Below are 18,876 nucleotides of genomic sequence, written 5' to 3' on the forward strand. Positions count from 1 at the left end.
AGTGCATGTTATAATTCTAATATATATCAGAATGACTGAATTTGTTGGTGGGAGAATTAAGAACAAATTGAAATTAATTTATCATTGGTATGATGTGAAGCATAATGTAAGTTAGTAAATTTTCCAAATTTAAAGCATGGCATTTTCTTCTCAAAAAGGAAAATTTATAAAATATGTATATTCATCATTATTTAGACCATTCGATGTTAATACCTAACTCAGTCACAAAATAAACAGCCATTCTACTCTAGAAATAGCAAGTCATATCAGAAAATATAAGAGTATTTGACTTGAGAGTTAATATAGTTTCGTCAAATAGTATAGTTTTGTCCTAATAAATTAAAATAGAATTGTGAATTGATGACCAACGTACTTTTAGTACTTTGAAGATTTTGGCATTCTTTGACTATTTTGGGTATCATTGTTAATTTATATTTGTTAGTTTTTTTTAATCAATTCTAAATCAACAGATAATTGTCTAACTTGCAGAATCCGATTTTTTATTTAATTTTAAGCCATAAATACATACTATTTCATTTACTAGATTATTGATTTGTTTAAGCTTTATTTATAAAATTTTAATGAATAACACTTATAAATAAGTAAAATATTTTGTTACTCAAGACTTTTGCTGAAATTTCAACTAAAATAACATGAAATATAATTTTATTACATCATTTATCGTATTTTTTTTATAATTGGAAATATGTTTCTATTTCTAAAGGTTTAGGAATTAGCTTTTCGCCTCTTATTGTAATAAACTTCAAGTGACGGGATGGAAAAATAAAATTTAAAATATTCATTATGGGTGATTAAATATCATCTCTCTAATTTTATCATTTTATGATACCTGATGTTACTTTTCAGCAAGACTTTTATATCAAAAATAATTTAGAGGAATTTCAGATAGCAAGTTGTTCTTAAAATTTATTTAGCATAAGGGTTTTATCCCAAATGCACATATTTATATATTAGGTTTTGAAAATTATAGCTATTGTAGTGATCGAATTCTTCAATTTCCATGCCAACAAGACGTCCATCAATAATATTAACGATATGCATTTAACTGCATTCATCAGATTAGGAAATGCGAGATTGATGATCCTGGTCAATAGAATTCTTCAGCTCCCAGAGAAGAAAATTTCTGAATCTGTACAAATTACTGACAACTTAATAAAACTTTTGATTTTATTTGATTTTGATATTCTGCTGGTTACTTAACGATTTAAAAGTCAAATACTAATATTGTAAAGACTTCCTTTGATCGTATAAATGAATACTGAAGCATTTCATGTACAACTAAGCAAAGGGTTATTAATTTGCTTTTGATGTGAGCTGCCACCTGTGACTTCTGAAATTAAATTACTTCAATTATCCTTTTGGGACAATCATCTCTTCCTATCCTTCCAAGTAGATATTGAATTTTAGGACCTAGTAAAGTAATTTAAAATAGTGTCGGCGTGGGTATTAATTAACATAAATACTTCTCAAGGCTCACAATAAGTTTTTTCTGTTTCAAGTCCCTTAAGGATATTCACATAATATAAATGAAAGTCTTTGTGGCTAGGTATGTACATGTGGTTGTCAAATTAATGGAAACACCTGTAAATAAAAGTGACATTTTTGAATGCACTTCATAAGCATTAAAATATTACGATATCCCCCAGGTGTTTTTATATATAAATATCAATGTATATATACTAGTAGTAAGTTTCATTGAAATTCTGTAATTCCTGGATTTCTTACAAAAGCGTAAAATGTCGGACCTCTCAGATTTTCAAAGCAGCTAAATTATAGGAGCTTGTTTAACTGGAGCGAGTGTGACCGAAACATCCCAACTTATAGGCGTTTCTAGAGGTACGGTGTCTAAAGTCATGACAGCATACAGCGCAGCAAGAGACGCTCGGAATAGCAAAATAGTGCGCAGAAAGAGAACTTCAGTGAAAGATACCGACGGGTATTGAAGAGGATTTTAATGTTTAAAAAGCAAACAACTGCAGCAAAAGGGACCGCATATTTCAGAAACCATCTGGATTCTCCAGTGTCGGTGAAAACAGTTAAAAGGCATCTTCATAAACAGAATATTTATGGTAGAGCAACAATTCCCAAGCCGCTTGTCACAGATGTTAAAGGTAAACGTCGTCTACAGTGGTTTCCAAACATGCACACTCACATAACTTGGTCAACTGGTAAGTGGAAAAAAGTAATATGGTCTGACGAATGGTGTTTCACACTTTTCCCTACAACAGGACGTGTGCATGTTTGGAGGACACCTGCACAAGCGTATGATCTTGATCGTCTTCTTTTATCTGTCAAGCATGGAGGTGAATCTGGCATGATATGAGTAGTCATGTCGTGTATTTCTGCTGAACCAATCGTAACCCTAAAAAGATCACTGGAGAGAAGTATAGAGAAATTCTAGCTGACTAGGTCTATTCTATGATGCAAACTTTATTTCCTGTAAAAGATGGAATTTTCCAGGATGATAATGCATCTATCCATGCAGCGAGACTTGCCCAATCATGGTTTGATGAACACGAGGATGAAGTTAAACATCTGTCTTGGCCCGCACAGTCACCTGACATCAATATAATTAAACCGTTATGTTCTGTTTTAGAGCGTCCAATGCGGAATATACAATTTTCTTCACCGGTATCCCTCTCAGAACTTTCACAATATCTCCAAAGTATGGTATAATATTCCTCTAAACACAATTCAACACTTGTATGAATCGGTTCCTAGGTGAATCTAAGCTGTATTACATGCTAAAGGCGGTCCTACACCATACTAGTAAAGGATTCTTTATAAATCTAGTTTCCATTATTTTGATAACACCTGTATATGGGTATGTATTCGTGATTCACATCTCCTTTTATAAAACCGGTTATAATTCAACCTAATTTTGCACAATTATTATAGAAAACTTGAGAAAAATAATGAAAAATTTAAAAAGTGTAAAATTTAATTAAATTTTAATTGAATTAGAAATTTCCAAAAATTCTCTTCTTTTTTATCCTTTTAACTACTTTACCACTATTTTTATTAAATTTTTGCATTATTTTAGCGAATCTTTTGTCCATGCTTTCATTGTGTTTTAAATAGTAATTTTACTTAGCTTTGATATGTTTGAATCAACGACTCAAACGGCAACAAAATTTCTTACTCTTCAGCATTTACGAGCAACCTTTGATAAGATTATGTTATAAATTTAATAAATTATGGAGAAAATTAGTTGCCAACAAGTGTTAAAAATCTTTTGGTTCAATTTTTATTTTAATTAAAATCAGACGATAATGATTTAAGACAATAGATGAAATTTGTATGTTATAATTCTTTATAAAAATAATGTACAAGAAAGGAGTTTAATCCCAAACAAAGCAAGTATATAAACTTATAACCAAATGTTTACGTAATAAGCGCTGAAATTCTGAATAAGGAATTACCGAACAAAATTTCACATAGCATAGAATAGTGCACAATATCAGCAATATTGAGAGATATTATTTTATATTATATTATTCAATGTTCAACAATATTATTCAATATTTAAAATATTGTAAAATATTGTACAGTATATGTGGGATACTGCGGATATACAATTCGTTTTTAAGCGTGCAGTCTATTGATTTGAGAAAAAGTATCGCTTTTAGTAAAATGATGCCATTTTGAACTATTTTGCCTGAATGAATCTATCAAATTGATTTCCTTTTTATCTGCGATTCTAAGAAAGTTTATAGTTTAATTTCCTCAAAATTATAGAATTGCAATATAAAATAAATGCGGTTTAATAAAATGTAAAAAGTGCAAAAGTAAACACAAGAGACTTTTCTTCAAAGTTTTATGTTAGCCACATTTACTTAAACTTGATTCTTCGCCTTCTTGTCAAAATAGAAAGTTTTGTGAAAACATTCACAGCAGACAGGAGCCTCAGGGATATTAGACGTTACGGGCATGTCGAAGAAAGCTTTCAGTTTCAAGTAACGCGTATTTTCTTTCTTGCAGGCCAGAGCACTGGAGGCCCCCTGACAGTTCCTGGTTCCGAGACAACGCTTGTAATTCGCGGATTAAAGCCCAAGACTCGTTATTTTTTTCGAGTAAAATGCGAAAACTCCCTTGGGGAGAGCCAGTTTGGAGCAGAAGTTGCTGTCACAACACTGGAAGAACGTAGGTATAGAGGCTTTTGTGTGGTATTCTTAAACATTGTAGTTGTATAATACTGAGAAGAATTTTCTGCTGGAATAAAAATAACGCGAACAGTAAATCCTAATTTTCAAGAAAATAGCTATTGGATTGCTTGTACCAATTTTTGAAAGAAATGAAGATATATGTTTTTAAAAATAATATTCTCTGAAGCAATATGTTCTAATTTTCACCAAAATTGTATTGAACGTGTTTGAATTATCTATCTGGTAATATTTCAAAACCTATTCTATTTGAACCAATTTTTGAAAGGAATGAATAGAGATAGATAATTTAAAAATGAAATTCTCTGAGGCAGTAAGTTCTAATTTTCGTCAAAATGGTATTGAACGTATTTGAATCATGTATCTGGTAGAATTTCAAAATGGAAAGTTTAAATTGAAAATCAGAAGCTATTCTTAAAACTATACAAATATTATATAAGTGCAAATTAATAGTCATTTATGTTATGTTTTAAACTATATTATAAAATTCTTGTATTTAAGGAATATTTGATATGAAAACACTGAAGTTTCGCTTTATAATTTTTATACTACTAATTATCAGGTAGAATCGTTTCTGAATTTAAATTCATATTTAATATATAAATGCATTTTCTTCAATGAATGTTGTAATGAATTCATTGAATAGTTAAAATAAGGTGTGCATACTCGAAAATCTAGCGTGATTATTTGCGTGAATCTTTACCAAAAGCTACAATAATTATTGTTTTGCTATTCGGAAGAATCAAAATGGTGTTTTAAATAATAGATTATAGCTTCGGTAAATTGTATAAAGTATGCAAAGAATACCCTTGCGAGGAGCTATTTTTTGCATCTAGTATATTATTTTATTAAAATGGTACAGGTATTGATAAAATATTTATAAATCTATTTTAATAGCATATTTTCTTTTCTATTCATTCTATTTATTCAGCGTTCTACTTCTCCAAAAATAATTCAGATACTTTCGTGTTATTAAAGCTATTCGTGTTCGAAAGTAAAATTACTATTAACTTAATCCTAATAAAACTCTCATCTTGAAAGTGAATAAATTAGTTGAAAATAAAAAAATAAAAATATTTTAAAATGGAACAATTTTGAGGTAAGTAGAATCAATTTGTATGCTAATGGACTTTTAAAGCCATACTTTGTTAAAAAAATTTATCTTGAAGATATTTTGGTTAAAAGTATAGCAATAATAATTTTGCATCTCATAAAGACCGTCAACAAAACTAAATATTAACAGCAAGTAAATTATTATTTTCTTATTAAATGCTAAATTTTGAAGGTGAATAAATTCCGCAATGTTTTGTGAACTTCTGAAATTTCAGAGAGAAATTCGGAATTTTTTTATTTAAAAATATCTTTCAAATTTGTGAATTATTTCTTTTTATGAACGGATAGTAATAACAATACTTATTAACCTTTATGCATTAATTAGTCTAATTAATTTAATAAATTAACCTAAATCTTGTAATACCAAGTATTTCCGGTTTTCAAAGGCCAAATTTCCACATTAAAATAGGAAAAAAAGGAAAAACAATTTAAACTATTTTTGAATTGAATCAATATTCATGGCTTATTCACTTGATTCATTACAACACGTAAACGACAGTCAGTTTTTCGAAGACAATCTACAATGACATGACGATCTTATTCAGGAATTCTTCTCACTTTTTATGTAACAAATTATGTGAAAAAGAAAATCCGAATGATGTAGTTTGGAGGATAAAATCATCATCATTTTCCAAGTTGACTTTTTTAGTAATAAGTGAAAACCACATATTCTGAGTGAACGGATTTTACAAAAAATACAAATAAAAAAAATTGAGGGTTAATTACTTTGGAATTCAAATGACATTTTAAGTTAATTTTAATTAACCACATTAGAAGTTTAAACTAGCGTTTGACGGTTTTTCAAACCCAGTTTAAAAAAACTGGTTTTTAAAGTAAATTTGTCACATTTGAAAATTGGTTTTCCGGAACGCTTGGATATTCCTCTTCTGCTTAAAAAAAAATGAATTTTATTGGTTGGGATCGATTCGTCTAGCAGCTGAAGGGCTTAGGGTGGCGAGATGTCAATTTATTAACAAGTGAAGGTATATTTGAATTTCTGTTAAATGAATTAAAAAACTTAAATACTGAAATAAGTTTGAAATTATTATATACTTTAGAAGAACGAATTCAAGAAATAAGACAAGTAGAATTAGCAACTGTTTTGCTGTATTTGGAATATCCACAAAATATAACTAGTTCAGCGAAGAAGTCTAGTGTACTTTCTTTTGTTTCAAAAACCGAAATTAAGTTATCTGGAAGGATATTGTCTAGAATATTCCCAAATTCCTACGTGAAAAACGATTCTGATGAAGAGTAAATAGAAGAAACTATGCATCAGCGTAATGCTTTTTTTAAAAGAAGCCACTAAAAAATCAAGCTTCTTGAAGACCCCAAAGAAAAACATGTCCAAAGATGCTGAATTTTCATTATTTGAGGTAACGAATAAAAGAACAAAAAAAGTTTAGATTTGTTATTTGAGACCATGAAAACTAAAAAAATCAAGTTTAGTAGCTAGTGAACGAGTATTTTCTATTTCAGGCAATATTGTGTCCAAAATAAGAACAAGACTTAGCCCCCATTCAGTAAATATTTTATGTTTTTTAAAATACTATTTCCTTAGGAGAAATTAAAATTAGTGAAAGTAATATGAATATTATTTGAAACTTTTGATTGAGTTTTCGTTATTTTGTGTTAGTAATATGTATATGTAGTTCTTATTTTTTTTATTTTGACTTTGATATTGATTTCGTTTTTTCTTTATATAAATTAAATAAAATATTTTTACTTATTCTATTTTGTTTTTTGGACAAAAATTCGAACACCAGCTAAAACTAGGTTTTCTGGAAACATCGAATTCGAAAACCAGTTTTTCAAAAACTAGATTTTTGTATAAAACCTGTTGTAAATAACTTCAAAAAATTTAATTAAGTAATATTTGAATAATAATGTAATGTAATGAGAATATGAATTCCAGGTAATGTTATAAGGATTTCTTTCAAGATGAATCTTTCAGTAACTGGATATTCTGTCTTATTCTTTGATTCAAAACGCTATTCTTGATTAAACTTAAGAAATTGCAAACGTATACAGGGTGGTTATAATTAAACTTCCCCTATAAACAGCATCATATAACCAAAATGGGTTAACGGATTGCAACGCAATTTGGTATATAGATTATACACGAGACGCGCTCACGAAATTTCGAAAAAAAAAGTTCCAAAATGTACATCAGAAGGCACCTTTTTGGTAAAAACATTAATTTTAACACAATAAACGACCAAAACAGAATACAGAAACAGTACTGACATTTATTGACTAGTTTCTGATGACCTTGTCATCGAATCACATTGAGTAAAGGTAAGTCATATCATTGACTCTACGACGCGCCCGAAAGCATACGGATAAAAATACTGAATGACCGGACCGGACCTCCGCAACAGCAACACTGGCGGGAACTGTGGTTGAGTTCTAAGGACCCTCACCGGCCAAGGTATCACCCTTCCCTAAGGAAGTACGTCTCGTCATCGATGGGATGAGCCAGACTCCTACGTTTTCGTGTATCCTCTAGGATGTCGAGATCCAACCAACAAGCCGGAAGCATATCATCCTCATTTCCAGGTGCCTCCCCGGGGGGATATTAAGTAAAATTAAGGAAAAAATAACACCATGTATATTTGAGGGAGAAAAAAAAACAGTTCAGCTTGCAGAAACAAGAAAGATTAGAACGAAATTGAGCAAGAGGAGCAGTTTTGAATCGTGTCCAGGATAATGTAGGGAATGGTCCTCCGTCTGACCACCTTCATTCGCCTGCAAAATTTCAAGTCGATGTTTAACAGCAGATCGTAACTGATCAGTTGTGATGTTTCGCACATGAAGCGTTATGGAGTTCTTTAAGTTATTCAACGTCACAACATGATACCTTAATCATTAAAGTCGGAAACATCGACATAAAATATGACAACGACTGAAAACGTTTCTTGCCTAACCAGTATTGCATAAAGTTTCCTCTTCTTCGCAAGCATGCAAATTTTGATATTTTTTAATAGAAAGACAGCTTTTCCCGGTTTTACACTTTATTACTCATAATTCTTGTTCTGGATTGTTAATATTGTTTCTGTATTCCGTTTTGGTGGTTTATTGTGTTAAATGTAAAGTTTTTTCTGGAAATGGATGGCATTTGATGGGCATTTTGGAACCTTTTTTTTTTCGATATTCCGTGAGTGCATCTCGTGTGTACTCTATAAACCATATATTTCAGTGCAATCTGTTTATTCGTTTGCGTTGTAGGATACTGTTTATAGGGGATTTTAATTATAACCACCCTGTATATTTAATGATGCTATTGGGAAATATATTTATATTTTTGGTACAGCTAATTCAATTTTTCATGTTTTGTTTTTCGTAGCTTTATTACTCTGATTATATAAAGTATTAGGAACAACTGGCTACGTTGTATTAATGATGTTATTTTTTTCGGATATTAATAGTTAATATTAGTCTCAGCATGGTACCTTAGATTGAAGAAAATCTTAAGGGATAATATTAGTCTGTAATATCCAAGTGATAAATTTTGACTTTAGACAAGAAAGTGATTTTTCCAAGCTGTGAAAAGTTGCTCTTATTTTACATTTCAAATGTACTGAACTTGAATTCTGTTATCAGTTTGATAGAGAAGAAATCTGGATAGCCTGATAGACAATATTTTCTAAAGAGTAAAATTTTAAAAGCTGATGTTTCTAAGTCCCTAAAAGCTGCTTTTTAATAATTTGTTGAAACATATAGAATATAATATTGATCACGGACTCTTAAGCCACTCTTTTGTAAAAATAGAGTTATAGATAAAATAAGCATGATTTGTGATGATCTTTAGTTATTTGTTGTGCTGATGTTCTCCTGTTATTGCATACAAATTGTATCAGCCATTTGATTTTTCTTTTATTCAAGAGCAAATTTCAACTTTTATTCTTTATTATGCTAATTTTTATTGAACTGTAATTCTTCGAATATTTAAATCAGTGCCATACAATATCAATCAATAGTAATAAATGTCAAAAAAATCTGTTTTGCATCCAACTCTTATTCAATTGCAGTCATCTCGTATTCATATTACTCAAATACATTAATTCCTCATTAATAGGTGGACTACAACTTTTCCTAGTGATTTTGATAGCAACAAATGAATCTGATTAATAGCATTTGCGCATATGCCGTGTAGATGAGTTTATCTTTGAGTGAAGGGTTTCAAGTACTCAAAAATATATGAGGTTATAAAATGTTCATATAGTAGTAATCCTTGTTTTTCAGAAGTTATGATAAAAAAATTACTCAAAAATTTTGAATAAATCGCCTTTATAAAAGTACTTACTTTTTTTTTTAATTTTATATGCACCTAAAAAGTTTTTATACTTATAGAAAAACTATGAATTCTAACTTAAAGTTTTATTGTTCTTTGTCACATGCAACGATTTTGCGCGTCAAAACTGGCAAAGTAAAGCAAATGTTGTGAAAAAAAGAATGGAGTAAGATCACGGTAAAAGAAGAGCCGATCCATGACCCTAATCTTAGGATTAAACTATAATCACCAGTTTAAATTAGAAATAAATATATATTAAGTTTAAAAACAAAAATGAATTAAATGAAATAAGAAAAAAAAAAAACAAGAATCCGGCATGAAAACTCTATTAAGAGTCACCTTCAGGCACGGATTCAAACCAGAGATTTTATATGCGAGGGGTCTGAATTTCGTCCAAATACTGACCTCTCGTGACTCGAAAATCTCCAAAAATTGAGGTTTTTGAAGACAAGAATTAATATAAATAAATCACACTACAATAATAATAATAACTATAATGTGATCAAATAAATAAGAAATGGAATAAAACAATTACACGATTTCTGGATATTAGTTTTAAACAATTTCTCAATATCTAAATCTATTGCTCTGAATGAATTTATCTAGTTATTTAAAAGAAAATAATAAATATTACATTTCATAGTAAGGGATTGGGGAATTTTACATCAAGTTTAAAATTAAAAGCACACGCAATTATTATTAGCTGCAGATATATTTTTACAGTTGTTTAAGTATTTAATTTATGGCTTATTACATAGTAAGCCATATTTAAGACATTTTTCTCCAATTTCATCGGCAAGACATCTCTACGATAGGTATTACAGAAAAAATATCTCAAGATAGTATCTCATTCAAATCGAAATTATAATGTCTTACACAAGGCTGGATATTTAAATCACTTTTATTAACGAAAGGAAGTGCAGTTCCACATTCCATCTGTTATGCTACTCTCTTTAATAGAATCTTAGAGCAAGATGGGCAGTTAAAGAATACATTGAATATTGATTAAATGTGGGATTCGGACGAAATACACCGTAGAACTTCATCTCTAATTCCAGACCTATTAATCTTTCATTTTATTCTAATCCTTGATTAATAATACATTGCGGATATACATCATTTCTAATGTTACATTTAACTTCGGAGAAATGATGTCTTCATTCAATAATGTAATGATTAAATCTCCTTTACAAGGCTGTGTGTATTGAAACATACTCAAATTTACCCTCATTCTACAGACGTACTCTCCTATTTCTAATCAGAAACTAGTTACATGCGGTTTCAAATAGAGCTGTGCTCGTTGGAAAATTTTTAATGAGTACTTATGGGGAAATTTTAAGTACAAGATCTTCATCTATTTCTAGAACAATTTAATATTTCAGTTGTGTATTATTACAAACTAGACACAAGAATTGTTATTTAAGGCGATAATTTAAAACTTAAATAACTATGTTTATTTTAGATATTAATTTTTATAATTATTCGTTTACACTAAAAATATTACCTAGTTTTGGATATTTCAAATTTATTTATTCTTAATTTATTAAATATTAATAATATAACACTAGGAAGACAGTTTTAAATAATAAAAAAATGCATAAATTCACTTGAATGAAAAAGTAAATTGACTTTGCTACTTATTTCCTAGTTTAGTAAAGTTAAGTATTAATATTATTTTCTTTGGATAATGAAATGCTATCAGTTACGTATTATTTATACCGAGCTCCAACGAAAAAAATTCCATTCCTTATATAAAATTGTGCATATCATCGTTAAAGAATTTTATTATAAAAGTATTTTCATAGTATCATTTAAAACCCATATGACCTAATATAATTTTCAATTTGATTAAATTTTTCATTTAAAATTATGTTATCTTTTCAAAATTAAAATATTTTCGTTTTTTCATATGTTTTAGTATGTTTTGACAGCCTATAGATGTTAATCTACTTATCAAGAATATTTTTACTGTTCGTCTTTTTTAAATCAATAAGTCTTGTACATATTTATTAAATTATTCATTTTTCTACATTTTTTTTCTGCTAATAAATTTAAAACAGCATTGTCGTTTGTTAAATTTCCTTAATTGTAAAAGTGTGCTGAAATTTCGCAACTTTTTCTATAACGTTTCTGGTAATTCAACAAAATAGTCTTCGCTTCCTTTCATATAATTTTCTTTTCTTCTCCTTTTAAAAATTTCTATTGAATAACTAATTATTTGCTTTTGAAAAATCAGAAATTTTGTAAGATATCAAGTAATGAAATAAATGAAGAGTATGAAAAAACAATATGACAAAATTTATTAAATGTATCAAACGGTAACATTTGTTTTAGAAATGATTATTGGATCTGAATTGGTAACAAAACATTTTTTTTGTTGTTGTTAATAGCAAGGAGTAAGTGTTTTGCTTAACTTGTATAACAAATGTAGTATAGAACAGAATAACTTCAAGTTTTATTTTTCAAATGTGAAAGGTATAAATATTTTTATTCTGCATCATTTAGAACAATTTCTATTACTCACCATTATTTTAAAATACTCACTAAAAATTGAATACGCCACCCTGACATTACAGTGATAACATGATATTGTATTTGACAAGTCGGGAAACTAACCTTCGAAACTGTCAAATATATTGGAATGTTTAATATTAATAAGAATATTGTAGTGAAAATAGGCTAAAAGAATATTCATAAGAAATATATTTGCACAAATTTAAGAATAGATTGGATAAATTCAACACAAATAATTGAGAGTTAGTTCCAGATCAATAATTCTAAGCAGACTAGTCTCATATTTGAAGAAAAAAAAATACTGATACCAAGTAAATCCAGAACTACTGATAAAACGGTGTGTCAGATATGGAATTGAAATAAAAAATTAGATGCATTAGTCACAGATTTGGGCAGTCAGCCAAAGTGCAGCGTTTTTGCATCTTTGTTCTAAAATTTATTCAAATAAATTTATAAGCTTTCTTGAAACCTATTCCTAAAAGTGTTCAAAACAACTCAAACCATTTTTAAAGAAATACTGGAGTAACAAACTTTAAAAAAATACCCTAAACGTTTCCAAAGATGAATCGGTACAAATAGCAGGGATTTTACAATGAGTACCAGGATGTTATGACATTTGCTTCACTATCATTTGCAATCATTATCAAGAAAGTACTTCCAAAACTAATTTATATGATAGAATAATTCAGAAAGAATTTGGGCATAAAATATAGTTTTATAAAGGAAAATACATATTAAAAATATTTCATTAAAATTGAAAAAGCAATTATTGTGAAAAGATTAAAAAATAAGAAGTGATTAATATATATTCAAAGTGGCAATTCAAATATATTATCCCAGCATTCTTAACAAAAAATAAGATTAAATGAAAAACTTTATTCCCAGTTGTTCTATCTTAAATTATATCATACCTTTATATACGATTCGATTTTTTTTAGAAAATACATTATGATTCTCAGTTTATAGAAAATTAAAATTATTATTCTGTTAAAATTATATAAAAGGCATAACTATAAAAAATAACAGTAGAAGTATGCAATTTAATAATTACATTAATAACTTTTCCTTGGTGTATAAATAATAAATTTCTTACAAGGAATTAAATTCAGCGCTGTAAAACTAGTGCTTTTAATTTCAAAAGTAGTAAAACTCAAAATTTATCTTTAAAAATAAATTATTACCCTTTTTTTTTATTTTCTGTATTCATCAGTTTCCTCAAATTTCTCAGAAATAATCTGAAAGGAAAGAAGAAAAATGAAAGCCAATATTTATCCTAAAGAATATTAGAATTACCTGATCCAAAAATATATACTATACAATTGATACTTTTGCAAAATCAAATTTTTTGCTCGTTATCTACCTTGTTATCCCGAAATTGGATATATTTGCTTTGTTTTCTTTGAGTGTTTCATTGTTTGCTATATCTGAACTTTACTAACTACTTCAAGAAATCAGTTTCTTTCTCATATATTTCTTAATTCCAAAATGAATAAATCTTCTCCTTATTTATTTTGCATATACAATTTTAAAATTATTAAAAAAGTGATTATTAAAAGTGGCGTTTTCAAAATTAAGAATAAATAAATGTAAAAAAAAATTAAAAAAAACATAAAAAGTTATGCATATATTGTATGTCTTTATGATCAGAGTGATTAATTAAAAACTGGTGTTTAGCTTATTGTGACAGGAAGAATTCAATATATTAATCTAAAGTATGTTTAAATTCGAATAATTAAAGGCACCCCATCACTGCATATATTATATTAACCATTGGATATAGAAAAAATAATTAAATTGATTTCTGAAGATTTGCATTTTATCAATGCTCTGTATAAGGAAAACTAAACTTATTTTAAATATTTTTCATTAGTTTGTTATAAGTTAGATATATATTAATATCTTGTCATTAAAATTGTTTAGTATTTCTCATAGTTATTCAGAGTAAGTTATGAATCTTTGTTGGGAGTTAGGTATAAATAATATATATTGACATTTATACATGAGGTATTACATTTATACATTAGGTATAAAGAGCATACCTTCTCACACTGAAAAATATTTTCATAAATACAACATAGATTGCTAGAGTAGACTCATTATAGTGTGAAATCCTCAGAATACGGTGCATTGGAGAAATTAAACTTTCAAATAAACATATAGGATACTTGGCACCTACAGAGGATTAACTCACAAACAATATTGTGTAATAAATGCTTGTATATATTCAATTGACAAATGTTAATTATTCAATCCATCCTCCTGCTAGAATAGCCCAACTCGAGTATTTGCTGAATATACTTGGAATAAAGAGATTCCCATCTTTCTCTACGTTAATATCTCGGCAAGCCTTTGTCTAAATTAGAAATTTCATTATGCAAAGGCAGTAGAAACATTCAGTCATATGGTACACTTACGACTTTGTACTTTGTTTGATGCAACGCAACCTACGAGATGAATCGACTGGTATTACCCTGTCATACGGTTCTCAATATTCATCAAAACCCTACTCAACTACTACACAAAACTCAATGGGACAACAGACCTACAGTGCCTATATCCGATATCTTGACATAGGGCCCTGGGGTGCAAGACATAGGTACCAGTTAGGTGGTCAGCCTAACGATCAGCCCCCAGTATTTAGTTCCCAAGATTGCTTGGTACTCAGTTTATCGACCCACTGAAGGGACGAAAGGCTGAGTCGACTTTGCCTAGCCCGAGAATCGAGTCTCGGACCTGTGCGCCGGGAGCTCAAAGCTATACCACTACGCCACCGGGTTTCTCATCAAAACCCTATCAGATAATATTTTATAGCGCACATGTAAATCTTCATTTATTTACATACTCTATAGAATGTAATCTTTGAAGACCTAATGTATCTGAAAGAATTGCCCCTACTCTGCCGGGTAACACCGTTGAATGACCAAATTTCCTCAAAAAAAAAAAAAAAAAAAAAAAAAATCTGATAGAAAATATAATCGAAACGTCTTCAATTACAAACCACTTATGCATTGAAACTTCTTGTAAAGATTATTCATCGTCAACGATAAGCTCGGAGAGCAACATCTCAATTATTTTATTTCACATGAACATAAGAACTTAAATTGTTTCGGGTCATTTTCCATCCCTATATACCCATACACGTCGACAAACGTAGTATAAGTCATTATAAAAGCTGTGAGGATCAATAAATTATTTGAAATTATAAAAGCTCCCCATAGATCCCATGTTTGCGCTACGTTTTTGCTCTTCATTGCCATAGTTTAAGCAACGAATCATTATTTGTTACTAGAATTTATGCAGTTTTTTTTTTTTTTTTTGATTTAAAAACATCTCATACTCCATACATATTGTTTCATTTATTTAGCATTCTGTATTGCAACGATTTTTTTTTGCCATAAATTATGCTTGTAGCCACTTTTAGATGCAAAAAAAAAATATAATAATTTTTTGAATACAAACTTGTTCTTGAATTATATCTAAATACTTTTATATGATTCCATATATACTTCTGAAAATATTTCAGAAATTAAATATTTTATTTTAATCGGTGGAATATTTTCATTGTATTTACATCTATGATTTTTTTAAAGGAAATATTAGAATTGATCATAACGTTTTGGATCAGGTTCCCAATGGATATTTCTGTATTGTGTTTTATTTTCATCTGTTGAAAAGCTTTCTTTAACGAAATATGCTGCTGGTCTCTTAGATTTATCAATTAATGCACTGTGTTAATCGTTCAGGAGAAATAAAATTGGATACTTTTTATCTATATTTAATGAAAAAGAAGCAATTTTTCTCAGAAGATTGTATGAGACTGTTATTCTCACTTAATAAATTATGAATCTTCTTAATTTTTTTTCTCGAGATTCATATCATATATCAAAATTTATCCGCAAAGAATGCATACATGATAAATATTGTTTGTATATTGTGATGAAAAAAGGATTAAAGAAAAAGCAGATCTTTGTAGTAAAATAATAAATCTCTCTACTATTCCAAAATTTGCACGAAAAGGCATTGACATTACAAACAACGAAATTTATTTAAAATATAGCTTTAATCGCAAATTGTATCTTATCTTAGAAAAGCAAGTTCTTTTATACATGTAGCACATAACATAACAATGTTTCTATTTAGAAAAAAGAAAGCGTAGCGCATTTGAATCTAAAATAGAAGCAGAACTTTCAGAAAATTCTGGAGAAAAAGAAAGAAAAAAAAAAATATGTAGTTTTGATTTTTGAATTTAATTTATCAACAGATTTTTCCCCTAATTGAGTATTTCTATGTTTCATGTTCTAAAATAATTTTAGTAAATATTTGAATGGCAAAGAATTTATGGCAGATGTTTTGGTTGAAACTTCATTAGCAATAATCGGGAAAAAAAATGGATCACTTTTATTATTTTTACATACATAAAATTTTTGAACTTGAATCATACCAGATCCATTTAAACTATAATTGATTTATTTAAGCCTTATTTTTTAAGTAGCAATCTATAACAAAAATGCCTTTTAATTATAATTTACCATAAAATTCCCGATAAATATAGACATATAATATTCTTGTTCAATAAAAATTTAAAATGGCATAAATGAGCTATATTTTAATATATTTGATGCTTCTTATTTTATAGTTCTTATAGTTTGTTAGCGTTCCTTTATATTAAATTTTTAGTTTAGTTGGATATATATATATATTTAAATTTCTATGCATGCTTGTTTGTTTTTAATAAAAATGATTGTTTTTAAATTTTCAGCACCTAGAAGAGCTCCTCATGGTATTCGAGCCACTCCATTATCTTCCCGTTCTATAAACGTTACGTGGCAGGTAAGACAAAGAAAAAAATAAATATGTTGAAAATGTATGTTGAATTAATTTAAAAATATTGCTTTTTATTAAAAGCATTGATATAAATTTAATTTCAATGGTAAAAATAACACTACCGATATAAACAGAATTTACCACTTGATTAAGGAATGAAAGCTTCAGAGAATCGAGGATAAATTGAATAAAAGTTTCAGAGGAAGGATTAAAGTATGAAAAGTTTGCAAGCATCTAAATTTATTTTATCTTCAGTTTTCTCATCTCTTTTCTTTTTTTTTCTTAGACATTCAGAGGGAAGCACATTACTTCCCTCAATTTGTTTTAAACCACTTAAATTTTGGTGAATTGAAACGAATTATTTTTTAAGTTTTAGAATTCTTATTCTTATTAATATATATATATATATATATATATATATATATATAGTTTTCTCTATTGATTATAATTGCTGAAATGCAACTTATTTTACGCAAGCTCTTACCTTTTTTTTCTTCTAAAGTTATTTTTTCTTCTTTTTAGAGAAGCATTTGCATTATTATCCGTTTGATCATTTTATTGTACTTATCAATAAAATAATCAAAACAATAATTTCTACATTTTAAAATATTGCTATTTTCAAAACACATTAGTTTTCTAACAAAATTTCAAACATATCCAAATTTACTACCAATATATATATATATATATATATATATATATATATATATATATATATATATATATATATATATATATATATATATAGGGCGCATCTAGGGATATACAAAATAGAAATCATATAGAAACTTATGATAGATATAGCTTAATGATAAAAATATACATGGAATTCAAATATTGCTGTTCAGTTTTTCTTAACACCAAAAGTTACAGAACCCTAACTAAAACCATCGATTGGAGGCTTTGGTGACTTGGTGTTAGGTCTTCACCGTCGGAAGATTCCAAGTACGAAATCCTGTTAAATCGAAAAACCGATAAATAAACTGATTTGGTACGTACGCATTAAATACTGCGAACCAACAAGTTGGTACGGTGTGGAAATTTGTAGAGGAGGATTCTAGATCAGCTGCACTCTCGGTTGATAGTTGTTCAAAATTACATGATCCGTCCTAAAATAGTTCAGCTATTGCTTCAAAATGGTACTTTAATCTAAATAAACTAAAATAAGCATAGACTGGCGTCGGAATTTTTGACTTTAGCGTCAACGTTTTTTTTTTTTTTTTTTTTCAATTAATTTTGTAGAGAAATATTACTTGCGTATAAACATTTATATATTTGTTATAATCAATGTGGTTAATTGTTTGTTGTAAATTTTAGCCATGATTAATATTACTAACAACTAATAATTATTTATAATAACTTATCATAGGGTTAATTAATTATTTTTACTATTAATTATAAACTATTATTAATTTTTTTACCGATCTCTTAATTATTTTTTCAGATAGATGTTAATAATAACAGATTAATCGCGCAAATCAAAAAATATATATACCAGGTTTATTTATTTCTGCTTTCCTTGATTTAAAGCATATAAATGGTAATTATTCATTAATGTTTAATAAATGCATTCCTAGTTCTTTACTTCGATAATGTTCGTTGTACTTCCTTTTAAATTTATTAAATGTTATAATATTTATAAAAAAAATATTTTTTCTTTTATTTCCAGCTTTTGTAACAATATTTAAGCAAATAATTATGCAATAGTAAGAGAAATACCGCTATTTCTAGCCTTGTGCATATATCATCCTTTTATTAATCCACAACAAATATGTCCCATTGTATCAAATCCCTCGCTCTGCTAACTTCGACTAAAATTTAAAACAGTATAATCCTGACCTAATTGTGGCTTATTTAAAATGGGCACTTTATGTATATGAAGTGTAAATGAACCAAGTCAATCTATTTCATAATGATGCCACACTGCATAACCAAGTTTTAAATTCA

The 18,876-nt window shown here is 28.2% G+C and overlaps 1 protein-coding gene across 2 annotated transcripts in view; it reads left to right on the forward strand.

The window, feature by feature from the left end:
- LOC129981891 (cell adhesion molecule Dscam2-like) overlaps positions 1-18,876 on the forward strand; it is a 464,610-nt gene that overhangs the window by 330,021 nt on the left and 115,713 nt on the right. For both annotated transcript variants that reach the window (XM_056092937.1, XM_056092938.1), the window contains exons 15-16: positions 4,003-4,164; positions 16,865-16,935. In XM_056092937.1, coding sequence (XP_055948912.1) covers positions 4,003-4,164; positions 16,865-16,935 — 233 coding nt within the window. The remainder of the gene's footprint in view (positions 1-4,002; positions 4,165-16,864; positions 16,936-18,876) is intronic.

This window comes from Argiope bruennichi, chromosome 8 (genome assembly GCF_947563725.1).
Source record: "Argiope bruennichi chromosome 8, qqArgBrue1.1, whole genome shotgun sequence".
NCBI lineage: Eukaryota > Metazoa > Arthropoda > Arachnida > Araneae > Araneidae > Argiope > Argiope bruennichi.